Source organism: Eretmochelys imbricata, chromosome 5 (assembly GCF_965152235.1).
Source record: "Eretmochelys imbricata isolate rEreImb1 chromosome 5, rEreImb1.hap1, whole genome shotgun sequence".
Taxonomy (NCBI): Eukaryota; Metazoa; Chordata; order Testudines; family Cheloniidae; genus Eretmochelys; species Eretmochelys imbricata.
Genome location: NC_135576.1, coordinates 1,805,317 through 1,829,737, shown reverse-complemented (window position 1 = coordinate 1,829,737; position 24,421 = coordinate 1,805,317). Strand labels below are relative to the sequence as shown.

At 51.8% G+C, this 24,421-nt stretch overlaps 1 protein-coding gene across 1 annotated transcript in view; it reads left to right on the top strand.

Moving 5' to 3' along the window:
• Positions 1 to 21,158, top strand: part of LOC144264768 (phospholipid-transporting ATPase ID-like) — a 123,196-nt gene extending 102,038 nt beyond the window's left edge. The window contains exons 23-28 of the mRNA XM_077816576.1: positions 3,379 to 3,602; positions 6,960 to 7,043; positions 9,851 to 10,096; positions 12,724 to 12,862; positions 16,177 to 16,307; positions 17,947 to 21,158. Of these exons, the coding sequence (XP_077672702.1) occupies positions 3,379 to 3,602; positions 6,960 to 7,043; positions 9,851 to 10,096; positions 12,724 to 12,862; positions 16,177 to 16,307; positions 17,947 to 18,162 (1,040 nt within the window). The 3' untranslated portion in view covers positions 18,163 to 21,158. The remainder of the gene's footprint in view (positions 1 to 3,378; positions 3,603 to 6,959; positions 7,044 to 9,850; positions 10,097 to 12,723; positions 12,863 to 16,176; positions 16,308 to 17,946) is intronic.
• The last annotated feature ends 3,263 nt before the right edge of the window (positions 21,159 to 24,421 follow it).

Sequence of the window (24,421 nt, the reverse complement as noted above, 5' to 3'; positions counted from 1 at the left end):
TTCTTTACCCCACGCTCCGTCCGCTCCCAGGTTTGTCGTCTCAGTGAGAGATGTGGCTCCATGTCGAGGTACCGGAGCTGAGAGCCATTTCTGGCTTGTGAGGGTTTTCTCCCCTTCATAAATCCAGACCTAGGTTCTGATGGACAGCATTACAGCGACGCGTTACCTGGACCGCCACAGGGGGGGTTGCTCTAGCCAGTTGTGTTAGGAAAAGTTCCCATTCATGAAGTTCAGTGTCACCACTGGATGGGTCCAGTGTCTCCTCCACCAGGGAAAGAAGACACAGTGACAGACTCTGAGACACAGTGACACTCAGCCGTGCAAGTGCTCTATCAAGGGCTCCATCTCGTATTAATTTTTTTTCTACAAGGGGGCAAATACCAGTTAAGTCCTCCCACCAGGGATACTGTGCTTGTCGATGGTTCTGATTCAAGGGCAAGCAAAACCTAACATCAATATTGCATTTGTTTCCTGCACGAAGAGCAGGAACTTCTCTATATGTCGCCCTGGATTGAATTTAAAGGGCTTTCCAGTGTCGATTTAGTTGGTACCAAGTTGCTGTCAATAGCCTTGGCTAGAGACTGGCAATTTTGTCATTCAGTATCGTGAATATGAGATTAGTATCTGAAAGTCCTGCTTTCCAAACCATTTCGTTGCCTGCCTCCAAGATGAGTAGGAGTCTCCTCCAAGGTTCAGAGTTTCTCTGGTCAACAGCTTGAATCTGGATAGTGGACTCTTGAACAGGAATGTTTATACTAAGGTCCAAAAGATTCTACTGGAAAGCAGAAATCTTTGATCTGCCAAGGCTACTCCATGAACTGAGAGAGATTTCCCCATCTGAGCAGCTCCAAAGCAGGTGGGCCTGATAACGGGCTCATTGGCCATTACCTTTGGACTATTTATTACACTTGGCATAGTGTAAAACAACAATTTTTTGATTTCTGCCAAGAGACACTTCGTTGCCATCTCCAAAGTGGGGAAGGTGGACGAGGAGTATGAATACAGACTCCATCTCTAGGAACTCCAGTGCCAGATAAGTAACCTCCATTTCTTCCTTGAGCGGTCTCTGCACATTCTCCGTGGTGGGAGCTCAGCGAGCAGTACCGCCCACAGGAAAGCAGCTATGCAGCTCTAGGCAAACAAGGACAGCAGGGCGTCAAAATGAGCATTCGCTCCAGGTGAAAGGACCAAAAAGTGAACAGAGGTGACCGAACTGCTGGCTCCCCTAGAACAAGTCACAATGAGGGAAAATCTGATGAGGTTCAACAAAGACAAGTGCAGAGTTCTGCACTTAGGACGGAAGAATCCTATGCGCCGCTACAGGCTGGGGACCGAGAGGCCAGGCAGCAGTTCTGCAGAAAAGGACCTAGGGGTTACAGTGGACGAGAAGCTGGATATGAGTCAACAGTGTGCCCTTGTTGCCACTTATACAGCCCAAAATGTGTAAGTCAGAGTATTGCCAGCAGATAGAGGGACGTTCCAGAAACTCGTAGCACGGGACCTTGATCCCACAAGTAGGACTTTGCAGAGCCCATCTCGATGAACTCGGGTTACAGGTAAGTAACCAAGTCAGTGAAGACGTTCCACTAGGCTTGCAAGCCAGATTCTTCTCCCCACCTACCTAGCCCTGCTGACTTCAGTGGGAATGACAGAGACTCCCTCCCTGGGCACGTCTCTGCTCCCAGAGCTGACGGCTGATCTCGTTCCCATGTTCCACTCTCCCGACACGCACGGAACTGCCATAGATCTCCTCTCCAGTCTGGCTCCATCACGGTCTTCATGAGGCACCACAAGGTTGGTAGAGATAGAATGAAACCCATTATTGGCCAGGGCTCCAGGGCTGCCACACGGATGGCTTTCACCAGCAAGACATTCACCTGGCCAGCAGAAAGAACACTCCATTCTGTGGGTGTCTGGCAGCCCCAGATCAGAGCTGCCTGAATGGGCAGGTTGTGAAGTCGGTGTTTCCTGGGTGGGGAAGTTCCATGATCTGTTCCCAGCTGGGTATGTGGCCAGCCAGGGTTGCTGATCTTTGTTGGTTTGTTTTAGATAGTCCCTTTTTTTTAAAGACTCAGGACCGTGTGGGTGCACCCAGAGTGGGTCTGTGTCCTCCTGAGTGCCTGTCAGTGTTACCCTTGTCCTTCCACCAGTCCCTCTGCCCATCTACTACTCCCGCTCGTTACTGTGATTGCAAACCCTTTGGGCAGTGTATCAGTACAGCCCTCATCCCAGGGAGGGCCTTGATCCTGACTGGGGCCTCCGGACACCCCGGCAGTGCAAATAGTAGCTGCTGACAGACCTGTGAGGAGAGTGAAAGGAGACCGCTTGGGTGCCTGTAAATGTTCTGTATAGTTTTGTGTGAATGTCTTAGCGTCCCCGTGTGACCCCTGGGCACCTCCCAGCCCTCCCGGTCAAGCCCTGAAACGCAGCCTTCTAGTCTCTGACAGTACTGTTTCTTTATTTGGTGCCTTATGACTACAGCAATTCCTCACACTAGATTTAATTAAGTAAGATTATTCAGAAGAATCTCTTGTTAATCTTCCTCACTTTAATTTGTACAAATTGATTAACCAGGGCCTTTTAATTAAGAAAGAAAAGACTAAGTCGGGGGCTTCAAGGGAGATGATAAGTCAGGCAGCCAGTCAAGAAAGGGGGGGGAAAAGCATGGTACAAGGATAATTAGAAAATACCACTACCACCACGAAAGGATGGGGACTCAGAGTTCTCCTCAACTCGTTATTCCATAGGAACCTCCGAATCCAATCAACCCCCAGCCATCAGGAATGGTGTCATTAGTTAAATCTCTATCGTTAGCTGTCACATTAAACTTATGTCTCTGTTTAATAAATGCAAGTTATTATTAAGACTTTTCTGTGTAAATGTTTGATTGAACTAATAATGCCCACAGACTATAAGATGACTCAGGCTGGTTTGTACTAGATGGACTGTTGGTCTGACCCCAGAATGGCCGTTCTTAGTGTATAGAAGCATAGTATGCAACTGGGGGTGCGGGGGCGGCCATGCACACTCCATGCATTTAAACACATCTCAAAGGTCATTTTCTCACAATGGCAATATTATAAAGTTGGTTTGTGCTGCTGGAAAACATTGACAGTCAAGGAAAAGATTCATTGTCATCAGCACATAAATGAACTCAGCTGTTGGAAATATACAAATTAGTACTCAGAAACCAATCTGTTACTTAGCAGCCTGCAGTGTGACTGGTGGGCCAGATGTGTTCCATGCAGGAATGCCCTCTGCTCAAGTGTGGGTGTGACCCACAAAGACTACATCTCCCAGCATACAGTGGGTAGTCTAATAAACACTAACGCGACCAAAGCTCTCATTGTAACGATCTGGAGTCTCCTCTTTTTGCAGCTGCCCACATTGGGGTCGGTATCAGTGGCCAGGAGGGGATGCAGGCCGTGCTGTCCAGCGACTTTTCCTTCGCACAGTTCCGTTACTTGCAGCGCCTGCTCTTGGTCCACGGGCGATGGTCCTACATCCGCATGTGCAAGTTCCTCAGATACTTCTTCTATAAGAATTTTGCCTTCACATTAGTTCATTTCTGGTATGGATTCTTCTCCGGCTTCTCTGCACAGGTGGGCCAGTTTCTGTGTTCCTGTCACACTCTATATTAAATGTGATGATAATCCTTTTCCTGCCCTAACATCTTCCAGCAGAGGAGCCCAAAGCACTTTACAGACAGGACTGAAGAGCCCCCTTCTCGTCCCGCTGTGAGGTACTCTGTGGAAGTCCAGTTATCCCCCTTTTCCTGATGGAGTCACTGAAGCATAGAAAGGCCAAGGGCCAGATTTTTTCATCATCAGCTTTGGGTGCCTACATAACTTTCACAGTGTGGTCCTGAGTGACTTGTCTGAATCACATGGGGAGCCTGCGGAACCCAGCTTTCCTGACTCTCAGTCCTGTGGACAAAAGTAGCTTCCTCTGCAAAACACAGCCATGATGAGACAAGCCAGCTCCTTCCTTGGGGCAAACATTACTCATATGTCTTCATTATTCCGAGTGTTTCTGGCGGGGATACTTCTTCTTCTTCCCATGGGCACTGGTAGTGAATTTCCCTAGCTGACGTTCTCACCCATTCTCCTGCTCCATTGCTGACAGCAATGGGGTGCTCAAGGCCTGCTTAACACCAGTAGCCACCCAGTGACACTTTTCTCTGGTGTCACAGAATTTCACATACTCATCAGGATTTTGTGAAAGGATGTTGATGTAAAATTATTGAGTATTTTGTAAATCCAGAAGCGGGGATGCGGAGGCCGTTCCATTCATGAGGGGACCACGTGGGAAAACATGCGAGAAGGGGGAAGGAAATCCACGGGCTGGTTCACATTATAGGTAGGGCAGGGGAGTCAAGGCAGGGACCTGGCCGGGCCTGAAGCGTATGCTGGGGCAGAGCTGGGCAATGCCATGGCTACCTTTGTTGGTTTAAGCAACATGCCACAAAATTATTTGAAGCCCAAATCTCCTGTGGATTGTAGCTGCTTCCCAGGGAAGTCTGTACAGTGAAAAGCCACGTGCTGTGACCCACGCCCCCTGCACCCGTACACTTAGTGCTAGCTACAGGGGAACACGCGGGTGCTTCACAGTAGCACGGGGGAGACACAGATAATGTGACAATGTTTGGCCAGGAAAATGCCCCGGGGCTAACATGCAGCAGACGGAGCAGAGAGCAGGTCAGCATTTCTCCCAGCAGGCCTCTGATACATGGGTCAGAAGGCGGCATCCCTCACTGGCCTCAGTAGCAATTTCTGCTACTTCTGCAGGGCCTGTGATGGATCACTGCTGCCACCTAGTGGCTGTCATACCACCCTGCTGCCACCTCATAAGAAACATAGAGCAGCGGTTCTCAAACTGTGGGTCGCAACCCCATTTTAATGGGGTCGCCAGGGCTGGTGTTAGACTTGCTGAGGCCCAGGGTCGAAGCCAAAGACTGAGCCCCACCACCTGAGGCCGAAGCCGAAGGGCTTCAGCCCTGGGTGGCAGGGCTCAGGCTTCGGCTTCAGCCTTGGGCGGCGGGGCTCAGGTTACAGCCTCCCCTCCTGCGTCGCTGAAGCACTTGGGGTTCAGCTTCCGCCCCGCCCCTCCTGCCCAGGGCTGCGGGGCTCAGGCTTCGGCTTTGGTCCCCCGGCCCGGGGCAGTGAGGCTCAAATGGGCTCAGGCTTCGGTCCCCTCTCCTGGGGTCTTGTCGTAATTTTTGTTGTCAGAAGGGGGTCGCAGTGCAATGAAGTTTGAGAATCCCTGACACAGAGGACCAAAAAAATGCCACCATGGCTAACCAACAGAGTAAAAGAAGCTATTAGAAGCAAAAAAGCATTCTTTAATAATTGGAAGTCAAATCCTACCAAGGAAAATAGAAAGGAGCATCAGCTCTGGCAAGCCATGGGTAAAAATATAATTAGGAAGGCAAAAATGTTTTTGAAGAACAACTAGCCAAAGACTCAAAATCTAACAGCAAAAAAATTTTAAGTACATCAGAAGCAGGAAGCCTGGCAAACAACCAATGGGGCCACTGGACACTGAACATGTTAAAGGAGCACTCAAGGAAGATACGACCATTGCAGAGAATCTAAATTAATTCTCTGCATTGGTCTTCACAGCTGAGGATGTGAGGGAGATTCCCGAACCTGAGCCATTCTTCTTAGGTGACAGATCTGAGGAACTGCCTCAGCTTGAGGTGTGACTGGAGAAGGTTTTTGAACAAATTCATAAATTAAACAATAAGCCACGATGACCAGGTGGCATTACCCAAAGGTTCTGAAGGACCTCAGATATGAAATTGCAAAACTACTAATTGTGATATGCAAACTATCACTTAAATCCACTTCTGCACCAGCTGACTGGAGGATCGCTAATGTAACGCCAATTTTTTAAAAAGGCTGCAAAGATGATCCTGGCAATTACAGGCTGGCAAGCCTGACTTCAGTACGGGGTAAATTGGTTGAAAATATAGTCAGAATTATCAGACACACAGATGAACACAATCTGCTGGGGGTTTTGTAAAGGGAAATCATGCCTCACCAATCTATTAGATTTCAGAGTAACAGCCGTGTTAGTCTGTATTCGCAAAAAGAAAAGGAGTACTTGTGGCACCTTAGAGACTAACCAATTTATTTGAGCATGAGCTTTCGTGAGCTACAGCTCACTTCATCGGATGCCTACCGTGGAAACTGCAGCAGACATTATATACACACAGAGATCATGAAACAATGCCTCCTCCCACCCCACTGTCCTGCTGGTAATAGCTTATCTAAAGTGATCATCTTTGAGGGGATCAATGAACATGTGGACAAGGATGATCCAGTGGATATAGTGTAATTAAACAATGAGGAGTCTGGTGGCACCTCAAAGACTAACAGATTTATGTGGGCCTAAGCTTTCGTGGGTAAAATACCCACTTCTTCAGATACATACCGATCCTGGTATGACTCATAATAAACTTAATAAATAATCATCATAATCTGAAAACGAGAGAGCCCAGATAGTTCTGTATTTCAGCTCATTTGTGTTTAATTTCATTTATTATTTATTTTCTTCAGTGTAAATTTGGGGGTCTTTTTATTTATTGATTTGTTCTTTTAAAGGAAGCTGCAGGATTTTGGCTCAATATTCCAGAACTGCCCAGCTGTTGGCCAGTGGGTGCCATTTACTTTTCAGTCGCATGCAGCAGCCTGGACAGGTGCTGTTTGTGCCACAGATTTAATTTTGAAACGTGAACAACAAAGGAATTGTTTTGCAACGGTTTGTGCCCTTTACGCCCGGCTTAGCTGGAGCTCAGTGTCCTGGGCCTAGCCCTTAGGCCGGCCCTCTGCTCGGGGGTGAATGGCACCTTCTGTGAATGAAGATGTGAAAGACGGACAGGTGGGCAGGGTCATTGATTGCCGTTACAGACGAACAGAGGCATCTCTTTGCTAACTGACCTCTCCACTCTTTTCTAGACTGTGTATGATCAGTGGTTCATCACCCTCTACAATTTGGTGTATACCTCCCTCCCGGTGCTAGGAATGAGCCTCTTTGACCAGGTAACCTTTACTATTAATACCCAGGCTCACCTCTAGGGGGTTTATTCCTGGATTCTTTGGCTCAGTTCCGTGATCCCTTCTGGACAGGAACTAGGTGAATAAAACCTGTGCTAGAAACTGAAGCAATTTCCCTGCAATGAGTAGAGTGCAGAGCACAGTTCTGAAGTGTGTGGGAGCAGATTGTATCTTGTCACGAATGTATGGCCCCTGGTTTGAGAATGGCTGGAGCCCTCTGGGTTGCACTGTTAGCGACAGTCATGGAAAAGGTGCCCTCTACAACCCTCGCCTAATAGAAGAGTATTCACAGCCTGTTGGGCCTGGATTGAAACCTGAATCAGTCCTTAATCTTCCTTGACTAAGGATTAAGCAATGGCTTCAAGATGTGGCCCAATAACCAATGTCCTGTATTTCTGTAGTGCTATTTGTAAGCCCTGTACAATCATGTACATGCAACTGCTTCTGGGGTGAAGGCTGGTGAGTAACAAGTGCACATGTAAGAGTGGGGGTGGGGAATTTTGGCCAGGGACACTGGTGTAGATCCGTAATTATACAAAAAAGCTGTGAGATCTTCAATCCTTTCTGGAGAAGTCCTTTACAAATTAATAGAAAATAACCTTGGTATAGGAATGCTGAGCCATCCAATGAAATGCGGTGGATGATTATATCCCTGATGTAGAATTCTACAGGATGGTTTAAAAAAAACCTATAGAAAGGATGTTGTGTGAATCACTCCCTTTGGTCTGGATGTCATATTCCTATGTAAAATCTGTAGGATTTTAGAGTAATTTCTATAGAACTCTGTTCTGAGTCTCTGCTGATAGTAACCCTATGAAATTGCGTACGAGTTTTAAGGAAATCAGTGCAGAGCACACCTTGGTTAGGAAGTCTCCCATAGGGCCTGGTATGGTGCAATCTGGGTAGGTGTCCCATGTCTGAGGCCTGCATCAACCATGCCGGGCTATGAGCATAGGGTTCTGGGCAGCCTAGGTGGTTCAGCTCTGACTCTTTGATCTCTGGCTCCATGATCCCTTGGAGTGTGACCAGTATCTCTAGATAAAGCAAATACTTAGTAATATATTAATAAAATGGATCACTAAAGGCACAGAGCACACAGTCGTGTCCCCAGAAGACTTCCTGGGGGATGCCCACTGTCCTATCATGTGTATTTTTATCTTAGCTCCTTTATATGTATGAAGCTATATCCTCTGTACTGCTGCCCTTTCCCAAGCAGTGGCAGATTTTGGTCTTTATTTTGGGGAAGGGAAACTGAATGTTGTGAAGGCCAAAAGAGTAACTGGGTTGAAAAAAGCATTGGATAAGTCCATGGAGGACAGGTCCATCAAGATGGTCAGCATGCTCTGGTTTCAGAGTAACAGCCGTGTTAGTCTGTATTCGCAAAAAGAGAAGGAGGACTTGTGGCACCTTAGAGACTAACCAATTTATTTGAGCATAAGCTTTCGTGAGCTACAGCTCACTTCATTGGATGCATCACGAAAGCTTATGCTCAAATAAATTGGTTAGTCTCTAAGGTGCCACAAGTCCTCCTTCAGCATGCTCTGGGTGTCCTTAGACCTCAGCCTGCCAAAAGCTGGGAGTGGATTACAGTAGATGGATGAACATCAAAACTCCCCTGTCATGTTCATTCCCTCTGGGGCACCTGGCCTTGGCCACTGTCAGCAGACAGGACACTGAGATAGATGGACCTTTGGTCTGACCCAGTCTGGCCGTTCTTATGTTCATATGACACAGACTGAGTATTTTCTAGTGTAACTCATTTGCACTGTCAAGAAAGTCCTGAGTCTTGTTCATCTTGAACTTGACCAAAGCTACCCACAGGCCATTGCCCCGCACCCCACCCCCCAGCTAAGACAGCACTGAGTTAAGCCCTGCTGCCAAGAAAGATTCATTCATCAATTCCAAGGCCAGAAGGGACCACTGTGATTAGCTAGACTGACCTCCTGGAGAATGCAGAGATCTCCCTCCTCCTCCTTGCCCTCGATCTCTGAATCAATCATAGAATATCAGGGTTGGAAGGGAACTCAGGAGGTCATCTAGTCCAACCCCCTGCTCAAAGCAGGATCAATCCTCAATTAAATCATCCCAGCCAGGGCTTTGTCAAGCCTGACCTTAAAAACTGTGCCTTTAACATGCTCCCTCTTCCCCGCTCCACCTAGTGCCTTCTTTTCTTCACCCGGAAAACCCCTGAGCCCCAATTCACTGTCCTGGGGCCTCATGCCGCTCACGTTCTCAATACTATGTATGGACCCATGCAGACCAAAGAGATGGGTTAACGCTCACAGTCCCCTTAATCACCCTCTGGTGTGATGGCCACAGCCAGGGCTCATGGGGGTCTCCAGGCCAGACCCTCTATGCTTACCCCTTTCTGCGGAGCGCTTCATACGGAGCACTTATCTCCATCATTCAGAGCCTGCATTCCATTGCTATCTTTGCCCCAGCAATATATCAATGGCATAACCTGGCCCTACCTGCATTGCAGAGGCTAAACGGGTGGGAACTTGAGGGACATCCAGTGGCTCACAGGCTCAGGGCTCCATGTGAGACAGTCCTGGACACTGGGCTGGAGCGTGCCTCGTAAGGCATGCAACCTCCATTTCTCCTTCTCATCAGCACTGGGAAGGTAAACCCCACCTTGCAGAACATGCCCCGAGTGCTCTGGTGATGTGACCTGTTGGGCAGCATGGCTGAGTGGTGTGCTGGGGCTCTCCCACGCAGGAACGCATGTCACAGCTGGGGTCAGGGGGGTCCATGTCACTGCTGGGCTGCCAGCCTCTCCCCTCTGTTCCCAGGACGTGGATGACCGCTGGAGCCTGCAGTTCCCTCACCTCTATGAACCCGGGCAGCAGAATCTCTACTTCAACAAGATCGAGTTTGTCAAGTGCGTGCTGCATGGGATCTACAGTTCCCTCATTCTCTTCTTCATCCCCTATGGGGCCATGTACGACACCGTGAGAAGCGATGGGAAAGCCATTGCTGACTACCAGTCCTTCGCACTGATGGCCCAGACCTGCCTACTGATCGTGGTCTCTGTGCAGGTCTCTGGGATTATTATTTACTTATTTATTTTACTATGGTAGTGCCTGGAGGCCCCAACTGGGATTGAGACTGGATTATGTTCGGTGCTGTACGTACATTCAGGCCCCAACCAGATTGCGTTCGGTGCTGTACGTACACTCAGGCCCCAACCAGATTGCGTTCGGTGCTGTACGTATACTCAGGCCCCAACCGGATTTCGTCAGGTGCTGTACGTACGCTGAGGCCCCAATCCTGCAAAGATTTAAGTGGACACACGTGAGTTGCTCAGTTCTTCAGTGGCACTGCTTGTGTGGAAGTCTTTTCAGTACAGGGGCCATAGTGAGGCAGAGCTCTTGTGCGGGGGAGTTTACAGCACCGACAGACAACACAAACTGGGCTGGGAGAGGAGGAGGATTCTTATCCCCATTTTACAGGTGGGGAACTGAGGCACACAGTTGTGTATCTACTGTCTGTTTACACGGGCAGTGGTGTCTGCATTGGGTGGATGCCCTTCACTTCCACATTCTGTGGATGTAGAAACAAGCCCCATGGATGGAAGGGGTGGGGGGGAAGAAGTAGATGTCATGTATCTCGACTTTAGTGAGGCTTTTAATACTGTCTCACATGACCTTCTCATAAGCAAACTAGGGAAACACAGCCTAGATGAACTTACTTTATTGAATTTAATCAGCTGGGTGCACAATTGGTTGGAAAATTGTATTCAGAGAATATTTATCAATGGTTCACAGTCAAACTGGAAGGGCATATTGAGTGGGGTCCCACGGGGATCTGTCGTGGGTCTGGTTCTGTTTGATATCTTCATATGTGATTTGGATAATGGCATACAGAGTTCACTTACAAAGTTTGTGAACGATGCCAAGTTGGGAGGAGTTGGAAGTGCTTTGGAGGGCAGGATTAGAATTCAAAATGACCTGGACAAACTGGAGAAATGGTCTGAAATAAACAGGATGAAATTCAATTAGGACAAATGCAAAGTACTAGGAAGTACAGTCAGTTGTATACACACAAAATGGGAACTGACGGCCTAGGAAGGAGCACTGCGGAAAGGGATCTGGGGGTCATAGTGGATCACAAACTAAATACGAGTCACCCGTGTAACACTGTTACAAAAAACCTGAACATCATTCTGGGCTGTATTAGCAGGAGTGTAGTAAACAAGACACGAGAAGAAATTCTTCTGCTCTACTCAGCTTTGATAAAGGCCTCAGCTGGAGTCTTTGTGTCCAGTTCTGAGCACCACACTTGGTGAAATATGTCGACAAATAGAAGAATGCTCAGAGAAGAGCAACAAAAAGAATTAAAGGTTTAGAAACCTTGACCTGTGGGGGAAGATTGAAAAACCGGAGTTTGTTTAGTCTGGAGAAGACAAGACTGAGGGGGCACATAACAGGCTTCAAGTATGTAAAAAGTTGTTATAGAGAGAGGGTGATAAATTGTTCTCCTTATCCGCTGAGGACAGGACAGGAAGCAATGAGCTCAAATTGCAGTAAGGGGGATTTAGGCTGGACATTAGGAAACACTTAGACTGGATGATCCTTGTGGTCCCTTCTAATCTTGTGGTTCTATGATTCTTCCTAACTGTCAGGGTGGTTAAGCCCTGGAATAAATTGCCCAGGGAGGGGGTGGAATCTCCATCATTGGAGGTGTGTAAGAGCAGGCTGGACACACACCTATCAGGGACGGTCTAGATAATACTGAGTCCTGCTGTGAATGCAGGGGGCTCGACTAGGTGACCTCTCGAGGTCCCTTCCAGCCTGACATGTCTCAGTGCCTGACACACTATAAGAAGGATGTGGAAAAATTGGAAAGAGTCCAGCGGAGGGCAACAAAAATGATTAGGGGACTGGAACACATGACTTATGAGGAGAGGCTGAGGGAACTGGGGATGTTTAGTCTTCAGAAGAGAAGAATGAGGGGGGATTTGATAGCTTTAATGGTCTCAAGTTGCAGTGGGGGAGATTTAGGTTGGATATTAGGAAAAAAATTTCACTAGGAGGGTGGTGAAACACTGGAATGCGTTACCTAGGGAGGTGGTGGAATCTCCTTGCCTAGAAGTTTTTAAGGTCAGGCTTGACAAAGCCCTGGCTGGGATGATTTAGTGGGGATCGGTCCTGCTTTGAGCAGGGGGCTGGACTAGATGACCTCCTGAGGTCCCTTCCAACTCTGATATTCTATGATTCTATGGTGCTGTGATCTTGGTCTCATCAGACCAGCTGGCACAGGGGGCCAGCTGAGCCACTGCCTTGCTGAGACTCGGGTTGGGTCAGGGTGAGGCAGTGCTGACAGGATGGGTGGAGTTGCTCTCAGCTCCACAGCCTGAGGCTCTCCGCCTTATGCAAATTGGGGTCTTCCAGGCTCCTCCCCCTATTTCTTGAGGGCCCGGTACCCACAGGGAGCAAACGCTTTGTCACCCCTGTGCATGGCCCGGAGTGCACAGCCTTTCTTCTTGGGCCGGGACCTCGCCACAGCAATTTGCAGACTAAACGAGACAGATGGCCGAACAAGTTCCACACCGGAGGGTAGGGGACAACCTGGGGGAGCAGCCCTCTCTGCCTGCCTGTGTTTGGCACTTGGATGTGGGGTTGTTAAAGCCATTGACCGCTGCTGTATTGATTTATCCTTTCAGATTGGGTTGGACACTGCCTACTGGACAGCTGTGAACCAGTTTTTCATCTGGGGCAGCCTTTCCGTTTACTTTGCCATCATCTTCACCATGTACAGTGATGGCATGTACCTGATCTTCGCAGCCTCCTTCCCTTTCGTTGGTAAGCACTTGGACAGCTGATGCAGAGGGCTGTGTCTCCGAGTAGGCTGTACTTAACCTGGTGGAAGTACATCCAGTATGTACTGAGGAAGTGCCCATAGAGACAATAACAAGCTGTGGATCTTATTTGTCGCCGTCAGGTATTTACACCACACTACAGTACATGCTCGTTTTCTCTGGTGCCCACTCGTGCATACACATGTCCATGTGCCCATTCACCAGCACACAATGCACACTCATGCATACCCATATACACGCACGTGCCCTATAGCCAGGTGAACGCTGCACATGTCTGCAAACACTCCTCCAAATAAATCCCTTGAATTGGATTTAATGCAGCCTATTATTTTTATCTCTTCTCCAACATGCAGCTGGGTGGAGTTTGGGCCCCACAAATGTTTGGGGAAAGTTTGTCTGTACAAATATGTTTGTTCATATGCGAACAAGCTTGTGTATTGGTCCCGGAAGGTATCAAAGTGTGGTCACCCAGTCAGGGAGAGAATCTATGCTATGTGACTTTAGTGTGCAATCACCCATCAAAATAGCAAATGAATGCTGGTGACAAATGATTTGTGAGCAGCCCTCTGACTGACGTAATTGTGCATAAGTGCCTATGAGCACATGCAACCTGTGAACAGCATCATCGGAATGAGTCCATCCGTGGACAGACTGTGAACAGGAGGAGGGGACTATAGCCTCAATGAAGGTGTTTGCTTCAAATAATCCCACCAGCTCCAACACCTCTCTGCATCCAACATGAATAGAGCTCAGCTGGGAGCATCTTTTAGTTTTGGAAGCCCTAAGGTTTGTTGGTACCAGTCTCCAGTCAGTGTTTTGGCTGACACACACTGCAGTGTCACCAGCTCCTTAACTCCTCCAGGCTCGGTCCTTCGGATGGGAGATGAAACCAAGCTCCATTCTGCCCATCTGCACTTAGATGCCTAGGAGATAAAAAGGTGACTGTAACAGAGAGCTAGATGTTGGGGCAACATGGAAAATTACAATAGGGTCATAGGAACAACAGGAGGGAAATCAGTGGGGGAATCTGCTCAGCATCTTAGATTTCTACACACAAATGCAAGGAGTCTGGGGAGTAAACAGGATGAACTGGAAATATTAGTGTATAAACTAATTAAGACTCAGTTGGCATCACAGAGACTTGGTGGGGAAAGTCTCATGACTGGACTATTGGTACAGAGGGGACAACTTGTTCAGGAAGGACAGGCAGGGAAAAGAATGGAGGGGTTGCATTATACATTAAAAATATATACACTTGTTCTGAGGTCCAGACGGAGGTGAGAGTCAGACCAGTTGAAAGTCTCTGGGTAAAGATAAAAGGCAGGGAACTAGGCATGTCATGGTAGGGGAGTCTACTATACACCACTGAATCAGGAGGAGGATGTGGACGAGGCATTTCTAGAACAAATAACAGAACCATCCAAAACACAAGACCTGGCAGCAATGGGGTGACTTTAACTACCCTGACGTTTGTTGGAAAAGTCATACGAAAAAACATAATATTTCCAAAAAGTTCTTGGAATGTCTTGGGGACAAGCTTTGTTCCAATGGCTTCGAGCTGGTATTTTGATCGAAGAGGGTCAAGCATTACCTCTGCCTGGCTTAGGTAGGGCTGACGGAGCAGCAGGTGGACACCTCCCGAGCAGGCCTGCTACAGGCTCTCTAGGGAAACTGAGCAAACCCAACACACTGAGGATTACGTGTCACGCAGAACCTTCGACAGCAGACGCTACCTTATAGACCAAGGATATGGACTATTCCCTGTTCTGCTTGGACAACCCCCAACACCAGCTGACCTCTCGATCTTAGATATCCGTAATGTAGCCATCTCATAGAAATGTGGGGCTAGACAGGCCCTCGAGACGTCATCAAGTCCAGCCCCCTGCACTGAGGCAGGACCAAGTAAACATAGACGATCCCTCACCATCTTTGTCCAACCTGGTCTTCAAAACCTCCAGCGATGGGGATTCCACAACCTCCCTTGGAAGCCTGTAGACTAATAGTTAGAACATTTTTCTTAAGATGTAACATAACCTCCCCCTGGCTGCAGACTGAGCCCAGCGCTTCTTGTCCTACTCTCAGTGGATGCGGAAAACAACCGATCGCCGTCGAAACAGCTGATCACAGCAGGCAGAAAGTGCTGGGGGGGGCGGGGGAGGAGTTGATTGGTGGGGCCGCTGGCGGAGGGGAGGCGCTGGGGGGCACCCACGGAATTGGTGCCTGTGAGTCTGCTTATTCGAAATCCATTGTCTGCATGCTGCTGCTCTCACACCTCCTTTTCCTCAGAATCCTGCAATCTCTCCTTTCATGACCACTTCCACCCAAATGCAGTTTCCGCCCTCAGGTTTGCTACCAATTTCCCCCTGAAGGCCAGAATCCGGTCTAAAATGGATGTTCCCCTGGTTACTTCCTCCACTTCCTGAAACAAAAAGATATAAAGCCTAGGCCCAGTGGACCTGGATACTTTAACTCCAGTGAGATTGTGTCAAGAGAACATCCAGCAGCATTACTGCCAGCAGCAGTAGCATTAGACACTGGACGGAGGTGCTTACAGGCTGCTTAGCCCTGTCCAAAGGCTGAAGGAATGGAGGGGGAACAAAGTGTGGGTGTTTTGGCTTTGGATAATGGGGCAGCCTTCCATCTCCCCCCGAGAGCTGCCCTGCAAGTTTTACCCCCTGGGCCTGACTACTCTCCCTCTGGAGCAGGCAGCCATTTAACTAGAAGGCTGTGCAGATTCCCACAGGACCACAGTCCTGTCTGCTCTCCAAGTGCAGCCACATTAGTAGCCCGCAGCGCGTCAGGGAATGGTGCCGGGGATTCAGTATATGGCACTCTCCCTTGGGGTTCCTGCGGAGCTAATGCCCTGGGGCGGGGCTGCTGGAGGATGACTATCTTTGGAGGAGACAAACATCGAGGTCTTGACCCCAGACAGTCATTAAAGAGCCCCTGCCTTTTTATAAAGTGACAAGCTGTTAACGCTGGCATCCAGCAAACTCCAGTTCCGGTCATTCCTTTCTGCCTCCCTAACCCCGCACTGCAAGTGGATTTGGACACGATTAGTCTTCCCGTGCTGTCTCAAACTGGTGCAGTATTGTGGCTGTGCATTGTTAAACCCTGCCAAGTCCCACCTCCGAGTGGGCCGCGGTCACTGGGGGATTACATGGGCTTTGGGTATAATTTGCGTATTCCACTGCGTTTGCAGAGCGCTTTGGGATCCCTCCACGTGAAAGGGGCTGTATGAATGGAAGCGCCCGCTACTGCTGCTGTCACGGCTTTCATTGTGCTCTTGTTTTTCAGGGGCAGCTCGAAACACGCTCAATCAACCCAGTGTGTGGCTGGCGATCTTCCTCAGCATCATCCTGTGTGTGCTGCCGGTGGTTGGCGGTCGGTTTCTGAAGGCTCAGCTACTGCCGACCGTCAGTGACAAAGTAAGGGGATAACAGAGCAGGAGCCTGACCTCTGCTGTCGTAGCCCCACTCAGCTTGCTTTGCGCAGTCAGGGTCCGGGGGCCTGGGCCTGCTCAGTGTGCGAGTGCTACCCGGACTGGCGCCTGAGCCCTGCTTGGGAAGGAGGGTTTGGCACAGTTCAGACCGTCTGCAGCCTGAGATTACTGAGACATGGATTAGACTGATCTGGGCGTGGGGGGATTGGGGAAGCAGGGCTATCTTTAGGTGCAGGGTTTAAGTGTTGTGGCTTTTGGTGACAAAGCAGCTGTGCATTTCACAGCCAACAGAGCCGCCCCCTGCTACTGCAGTGCAGGTGTGCAGTTCCTGGCCCGGCCTCCCAGACGTACACGTCTGCCTGGGTTTTGCTGGCTGAAGGGACCCGCTTCCTCTTCTGCTAACATCCACACTCTCCTCCGGAACCAGCCTCCCTCCCACGCCCAGGGAATAAGCAGCAGAGGTGGGGCTATTCCTGCCGGGGGGGTGTGCGGGGGGAGGCTGGGAAAGGCAGGGGAGGGCTGCCGTAGTGAGGACACAGGCTGGCCATGCCACATTAGTGTGAAGGAATCTCTGGGAGGAGAACCGCCTCTAGCACGGCTGCAGGTGATGCTCTGCTTCACTTCCGACCGGAGCAGTTTGCTCAACGCTGCTGGCCCCCCCTGCCCCCCAGGTTTTCTCTTCTTTCTGCGCTCTGCCCGTGTTAAGGCACAACATCCCTGAGCAAGGCCCGTGGCTGTGGCCCTTGCCTTATGGCCACACCACTTGATCGTCATGCCCTTGGTCCCTGCAAAGCTCCCCAGAGGCCCTGTGGGAAGGGGAGGTGATGTACTAGATCCTCTGCCGCTAAGGACGAGGGTGATGGTTCCACAGAAAATCGGCAGCTCGAGAGACAGAAGAGGTGCCGTCCCGGAGGACACATTGAGCTGAAGTTGAGGCTGTTCAAACCTCCCTGCTGAGTTTAGCTGGCTCTTGCCACTTCGGATGGGATGACCAGTGTTTGTGGGCAGTAGGTGGGTTTATTGAACTACAGTATTGGACACGGGCCTGGCCCAGACTCTCCAATCAGTGCCCTGTCCTTGGCAGGGGAGCTCAGAATCCCAGCTCCAGGCTGTGGCTTGGGCCTGGCTCCCTACAGCAAGCACGCACCACTTTCGGCAAGGCCCGCAGTGCCTGCAGGATATGAGCTGTCTGCTGAGAGCGCTGTTCTGGCTGGGGAGGGGTCCCGTCCGGCTGGCAAGCTGGGACCTAGGGTAAACCCTGACCCTGAGAAAGGCCAAGGACCTGCAGCTCCCATTGCCTCAAACAGGAGGTGCAGAGGGTCAGCATTTCTCCAGACCCTGCCAGACCTCCATCTTCGTTGTGCTCTCACGGGCCCTGTGTCTATAGCCAGTCTGGCTCTGAAAAGACACCCTGTGGCTGATATTTGATAGCCCTGCCGTGCAGGAGCAAGGGGCTGCTAGGAACCATTTGTACCCAGCCTGGTTACTGCCTTTGGGCCAGTTAAAGCCTCTGCAGGGACCTGCTTCTGCCTGTGAAGCACAGGACTGTGGAATGTGCCCCGAGAAGGACGTTCCACGCCCAGCTGTCTCTCCCACCTGCTGAGCGGGATGTTCTCTGATTTCAGGTCCTACGCAAGATCAGAGAGGCTAAGAAGCGGCCGCCCCCTCCCTTGCCCAAGACACGCTTGCGCCGTACCAGCACCCGTCGCTCCGGCTACGCCTTCTCCCATCAGCACGGCTTCGGCGCGCTCATTATGTCTGGGAGAAACATGCGGCCGAAACTGCCTTTCACGACAACAGGGACGTTTTCACCCAATAGTGAGAAAAACAGACACAAGTGAACGAAAGAATCAGAGCAGCCGGAAAGGAAACTCTGCTCTGCACAGCTTCCCAGCCTGCACCTGCCCAGGACTGCCCTGTCAGCTCCTCCAAGGAGGACTCAGGCCTTCTCTTTCCACCCAGGCGTTCTCTCTAACTCCAGCTCCTGCTCCAAAGGGCACATGCTGCTCCCAGGGAGGCAGGGGAAGGGTGGAAAGAACAGGATGAGTCAAAGTTCTTAAATGTGTGGCATTGACAAGTTGAGAGGGGCAAGCGCAGAGCAGACCAACCCCCCCATCCCTCCGTGGCCTGAGAGAGAGAACGTGCAGGGGAATGCCCACTCCATGCACCAAGATCATCCGTGATGCCCCTGCTTCATCCCCTCAATCCCGTACCTCCTAGCACAGTGAGGTCAGGGCGGAGGGAGGGCAGAGCTATGTAAGCTCATTCCATCCACAAGGTTTGTTTCTGCCGTGAACTATGCCATGAAACATTCAGAGCTGTATTCATCTCTGGGAGAACTCCACTGACCCCAGGGGTGACTGGGGCCCAGTGCCTCAAACCCCAGCTCCCAAATCTTTGCAATCTAAGTAATTGTGCGGCCATTTGTCCATAATGTACATGAGCATTTGGAGAGTGTCACGGAGTGAGAGTCCGGGGCCTGCACCCCTCTTCCTGGGATTCACTGAGACTCTCAGCCAGCCAGTAAAACAGAGGGTTTATTGGACAACAGGAACACAGTCCACAACAGAGTTTGTGGGAACAACCAGGACCCCTCAGTCAAGTCCTTCTGGGGGAGCAGGGAGCTTAGACCTCAGCCCTGGGGTTCCCTGCGTTCCGCCACCCAGCCCCAAACTGAAACTAAACCCCCCCAGCCGGCTCCCTCCTGCAGTCTTTGACCAGTTTCCCAGGCAGAGGTGTCACCTCCCCCTCCCCCTCCTGGCTCAGGTGACAGGCTCTCAGGTCTCCCAGTGAAACTCCCCTGCCACATTCCCAGGTCAACACTCCCCCCTCCCTGCTGCGTCACAGAGCGTATGAGGTGGGAAATGACCTTCTGAGCTGGTGGGTAACTCTGTCCAGGTCTACGGCCAGTGCCCCAAGCGCAGCCCCTGCCTGGAGGTGCAGCCCCGCTGCCTTTGGGAGGTGCTGCAAGTCAGGTGTTCAGCTCTCCAGGCGACATCCAGGGGAAAGGGCCTGCAATTGCGCTGCCCTGCAGAGCCAGCCTGCTGGGAAATGTCACTGTTCTCAGGTTTTGCAGCCAGGCACCAGCAGTTTCTTCTAGACTTAAAACAGAAAAGCACCAAAACACTAAGTTCCTGAATTCCACAAATGCTAGAGCTGCTCAGTTAAAGTAAAGCTGGGAAATCCCTCCCTGAGGATCCCTCGGGTCATGGCTAGGTTTCACAAGGGAACCTCCATCAGCAGGTGGCTTTCCAACCAGACCCGCCAAATTCTGCTCTCCAGCACAAACACCCAACTCCCGTGGACTTCAGTGGAACTGAAAGAGAGCCTCTGATGGCAGAAACTGAACCTTCAGGAGCTGCACAGGGCCAATGGGAGGGTGCCGTTTTCACCCTTACCGCTGAGTGCCCAGCTCTTTAACATGCCAGCCCCCTTCTTCTGTCTCTCTCTCCCCCTCGCCTCCTGAGCAGTGTGGGTGAAGGTTTAGAAGAAACCTCCCTTGGCTCAGGCTTGGCGATCTCCACAGTTTCCTGAACCAAACGGCTTTGCCTGATCTTTCCATTTTGGTTGGAAGGCGAATCCATCAGCCCTGCAATACAGACAGCTGACTGCCCCTAAGTCCCAGGTGTGAGGTCAGAGAGCTGTGTCAGACAGCGGCAAGCGGACCTGACAGACTAGAAACTGCCAGTCTTGGAGCTGCTGAGCCATTGGGCCTGGTTCTCCAGTCCGTTACACCAGTGCTATTCCATTGGCTTTGGTGAAGTTACCCTGGTGTAAAGCCAGCGTGCTGGAATCAGGAGAATCAGGCCCATTAGTGTTACTAACCCATCTCTATTGAGCTGTCTTGCCTGCAGGACAAAGCAACCCCCTGTTAGTTCCTCAACCGGGTGCTCTAACCACTTACGGAGGGTTGTAGGGCTGGATTCGTTGCCTACTTGGGCTGGGATCCCTGTACGTTACGCATGTTAGCGGTAACAGGGTTCTGTGCGGAATCCCCCAGGCCCTGGCAGAAGGGATGTGTTACTGCGACAGGCCTCGTCTCCCTGGAGCTCCTTGTTCCCTGCTGGGCTCCTTGTTTTAACAGTGACAGCGTGGAATTGTTTATACTCTTCTAACAAAGGGTTTTATTCTCTGGACATGACTCTCCTCTGGGCTTAGCACCAGCAGAGACAGAGGGTCGATTCCACTGGGCTCTGGGGATGTGTTATAAACCACAGCATTAGCTTTCGGACCTGGGGCTGGGTCTACCCTTGCACAGCAGGGGAAAGGAACATCCCCTACCCCACAGTGTTGCCCAGAGTCAGCCGTAACCCCAAGCAATGCAGGGTGCCGTGGGGAATCAAAGTGAGCAGTGCACTCATTGCTCGTCACCGCTCTCTGGCTTGTGGTCACGTCCCTGAGACCATCACCTCGGCACTCGGATTTGGATAATAACGTTGGCCTCCCCATGGTACCAAAGGGGAGAGTTTAGATTGTTAAACTGACATCCCCGACGGCTCAGCCTGCCAGGCTGTCGCCAGCGTGTGGTGTAGTGGGCTGCAGTGCTGAGAAGGAAAGGCAGGCCAGCTGCTCATGAACCAGGGAAGCTCTGGGACCCCAGACACAGCTCTGATACGGTTTGCACACAACACGGACTACTTGGCCACGGGCCGAAGCAGGACTTGCAAATGCTGCATAAGACACACAATAGATGATCCTCTTGGTGAACTTGCTCCAACTGCAAAGACTTCAGCAGTTTGACAAGACCAATATTTGTTTTTAAGGTGTTGAAATTGGCCCTGGTGTTCCACAAGCATCTCTCCTTGGTTTGTAAAATGATTTTTTAATATAAATAGTGGCCAATGGGATGAATAACGTGTGTGTAATCTGGTCCTTGGGGCATGAGCAGGTGCATGTATGTTATTCCCTGCATGGATCTCAGGAGGAGGAACACAGGGAGAGCTAGACTGCATCAGAGTAGTGAGCCATCTAATCCACTATCATGACTCACAAACAACCCAGACCACCTCTGGAGGAAAGTGGAGGGGTGCTGGAGCAGGGAGGGGGTGACAGTGGGTTGGAGGAGGGGTTGTGTGGGGCAGCTGAGAGAGGGATTGATGGGTGGTCAGAGCAGGGACAGGTCACGGAGGCAGTTGGGTAGAGTAACCTATTCCCTAAAGGGAAAACGGGACACGGTGTGGGGCTGGCCCGAGCATCCTTCATCCCCCCCCCCCCCCCCCGCTTCCCCAGCTACCAGCCTGCCCTGCCATCGCCACTCGCCCCCCCCCAATGTTCATCCATGGCCCTGTAGGGGGTGTGCCCCCCTTTTTTTGGGCATAACTGGGCATTTGTCCCGTTGGCTCTTGACGATCAGACAAATGTCCAGTTGTGCCAAAAAAGCTGGAACATCCGGGATAGGGCTTAAAAAGGGGACTGTCCTGACCCAACGGGACATATGCTTAGAGGGTGATGGTGACGGGGGATCCAAGTGGGGAGGGTTATGAGGGGCAGTTGGGGGAGGGGGTTGGGGGGTCAGGGCAGGTATTGAAGGGGAGGGTCATGGGGTAGCTGGGTGAGGAGGCGATGAGAGGGTCAGAGTGAGAGGGTCATGGGGGTACTTGGGGGAGAGGTGATGGGGGTCAGAACAGGGATTGGAAGGGAGGGTCATGAGGGCTGGTGGGGAAGGGTGATGGGGGCTTGAGGGATTGGAAGGGAGGGTCATGAGGGCTGGTGGGGGGTCAGGCTCCATGAGGCGCAGGGGGGGGGGTGATGGGGCAGTTGGGGGAGTAGGTGATAGGGGGTGGGGTACCATGAGGAGGAGGTGGGACTCCATGAGGGCAGGTGGGGCAGGGGTGACGAGGGTCAGGCTCCATGAGGGGTGGGAAGGGTGATGCGGGTCAGGGTGGGGTCGGGTGGGGGAGGGGTGCGGGGGCACTTGAGGACAGAGGCTGCCCCGGTCTCTCAGCGCTCAGGGGCGGGGCCAGTGCAGAAGCCCCGCCCCCCGCCGCATAGTGTGGACGGGACCGTGAAGAGCAGGCCCGGGCCGAGCTCGGGGTTCGCGTCCCGGCCGGGCGGGGCCGGTGGCTGCGGGCCCCGGAGGGCTCTGGGGGTTGGTGTCCGGGCGGGCCGGGGCTGCGGAGCCCCCGGGCAGGTCTGGCCCCTGGAACCGGGTCCCACAGCCTGCCCAGGCTCCCGGCTGCGCCCCGGGGACTCCTGCCGCTCCGTGCCCGGCTGGTGCGCTGGGCAGGAGCCGGGGTCCGGTCCGGTCCGGTCCCGCTTTGCCCGGGACAGTTCCCAGCGCAGGGGGCCTGGGCCGCGGGACACTGGGCTGGTCTGCTCCGGAGTCCAGCCTGGAGCCAGCGGCGGTCAGGGGGCGAGGGGATCCGCAGGGGCTGGGCTGGGTGTGAGCTGGGCTCTGGGGTAGCACTTGGGGGGCTGTGGGGGGCTCCGGAGTCCAGCCTGGAGCCAGCGGCGGTCAGGGGGCGAGGGGATCCGCAGGGGCTGGGCTGGGTGTGAGCTGGGCTCTGGGGTAGCACTTGGGGGGCTGTGGGGGGCCAGGGGATCCACAGGAGCCAGGCTGGGTGTGAGCTGGGCTGTGGGGCAGCGCTCAGGGGGCTGTGGGGGGATCCACAGGGGCCGGGCTGGGTGTGAGCTGGGCTGTGGGGCAGCACTCGGGGGGCTGTGGGGGGTGGGGGGATCCCCACGGGCTAGGCTGGGCTGGGTGTGAGCTGTGCTGTGGGGCAGCGCTCGGAGGGGAGCGGGGGGATCCGCAGGGGCCGGGCTGGGTGTGAGCTGGGCTCTGGGGTAGCACTCGGGGGCGGCGCGAGGCAGGCTGTCCGTGGGGCTATGCAAGCCCCAGGCCCTGTCTGTGCGGCTCGTTGGCCCAGGAAAGGAAAGCTGCGAGTCACCCAGGGCAGAGGATGAACTGGGAGGCTTTGCGGAGCCCGTTTTCATTAGAGAGAATCTGGTGCCCAGCTGCAAGATGCCCGGGAGGTGCCCAGTTCCTGTCCCATCACACTAAAAGTCTCTGTTACAGCCTGGCTTCTTCACCACTGGAGAAAGGGAGGCAAAGTCAGGGGTTGGTAACTATAGAAAACAAGTATCAAGGGGTCGCCGTGTTAGTCCGTATCCACAAAAACAACAAGGAGTCCTTGTGGCACCTTAGAGACTAAGAAATTGATTTGGGCATAAGCTTTTGTGGGCTAAAACCCACTTCATCAGGGGCATGGAGTGGAACATACCGTAGGCAGGTATAAACAGCTCCCATTTTTTCATGTGCTGTTTGTTTATACCTGCTACTGTATTTTCCACTCTATGCATCTGGGGAAGTGGGTTCTAGCCCACAAAAGCTTATGCCCAAATCAATGTGTTAGTCTCTAAGGCCTGGTCTACGCTACAGGGTTAGGTCAAATTTCGCCGCGTGAGGTCAATTTAAAAATGACTGCATCCACACAACCAACCCCATTACGTCAACCTAAAGGGCTCTTAAAATCGACCTCTGTACTCCTCCTCGACGAGGGGAGTAGCGCTAAAATCGACCTTGCTGGGTTGAATTTGGGGTAGTGCGGGTGCAAATTAATGGCACTGGACTCCAGGAGCTATCCCAGAGTGCTCCATTATGACCGCTCTGGACAGCACTTTGAACTCTGATGCAGTAGCCAGGTACACAGGAAAAGCCCTGGGAACTTTTGAGTTTCATTTCCTGCTTCCTCAGCGTGGCAAACTCAGCAGCACAGGTGACCATGCAGTCATAGAATCATAGACTATCAGGGTTGGAAGGGACCTCAGGAGGTCATCTAGTCCAAGCCCCACTCAAAGCAGGACCAATCCCCAACTAAATCATCCCAGCCAGGGCTTTGTCAAGCCTGACCTTAAAAACTTCAAAGGAAGGAGATTCCACCACCTCCCTAGGTAACCCATTCCAGTGTTTCACCAAGCTCCTAGTGAAAAAGTTTTTCCTAATATCCAACCTAAACCTCCCCCACTGCAACTTGAGACCATTGCTCCTTGTCCTGTCCTCTTCTACCACTGAGAATACTCTAGAACCATCCTCTCTGCAACCACCTCTCAGGTAGTTGAAAGCAGCTATCAAATCCCCCCTCATTCTTCTCTTCTGCAGAC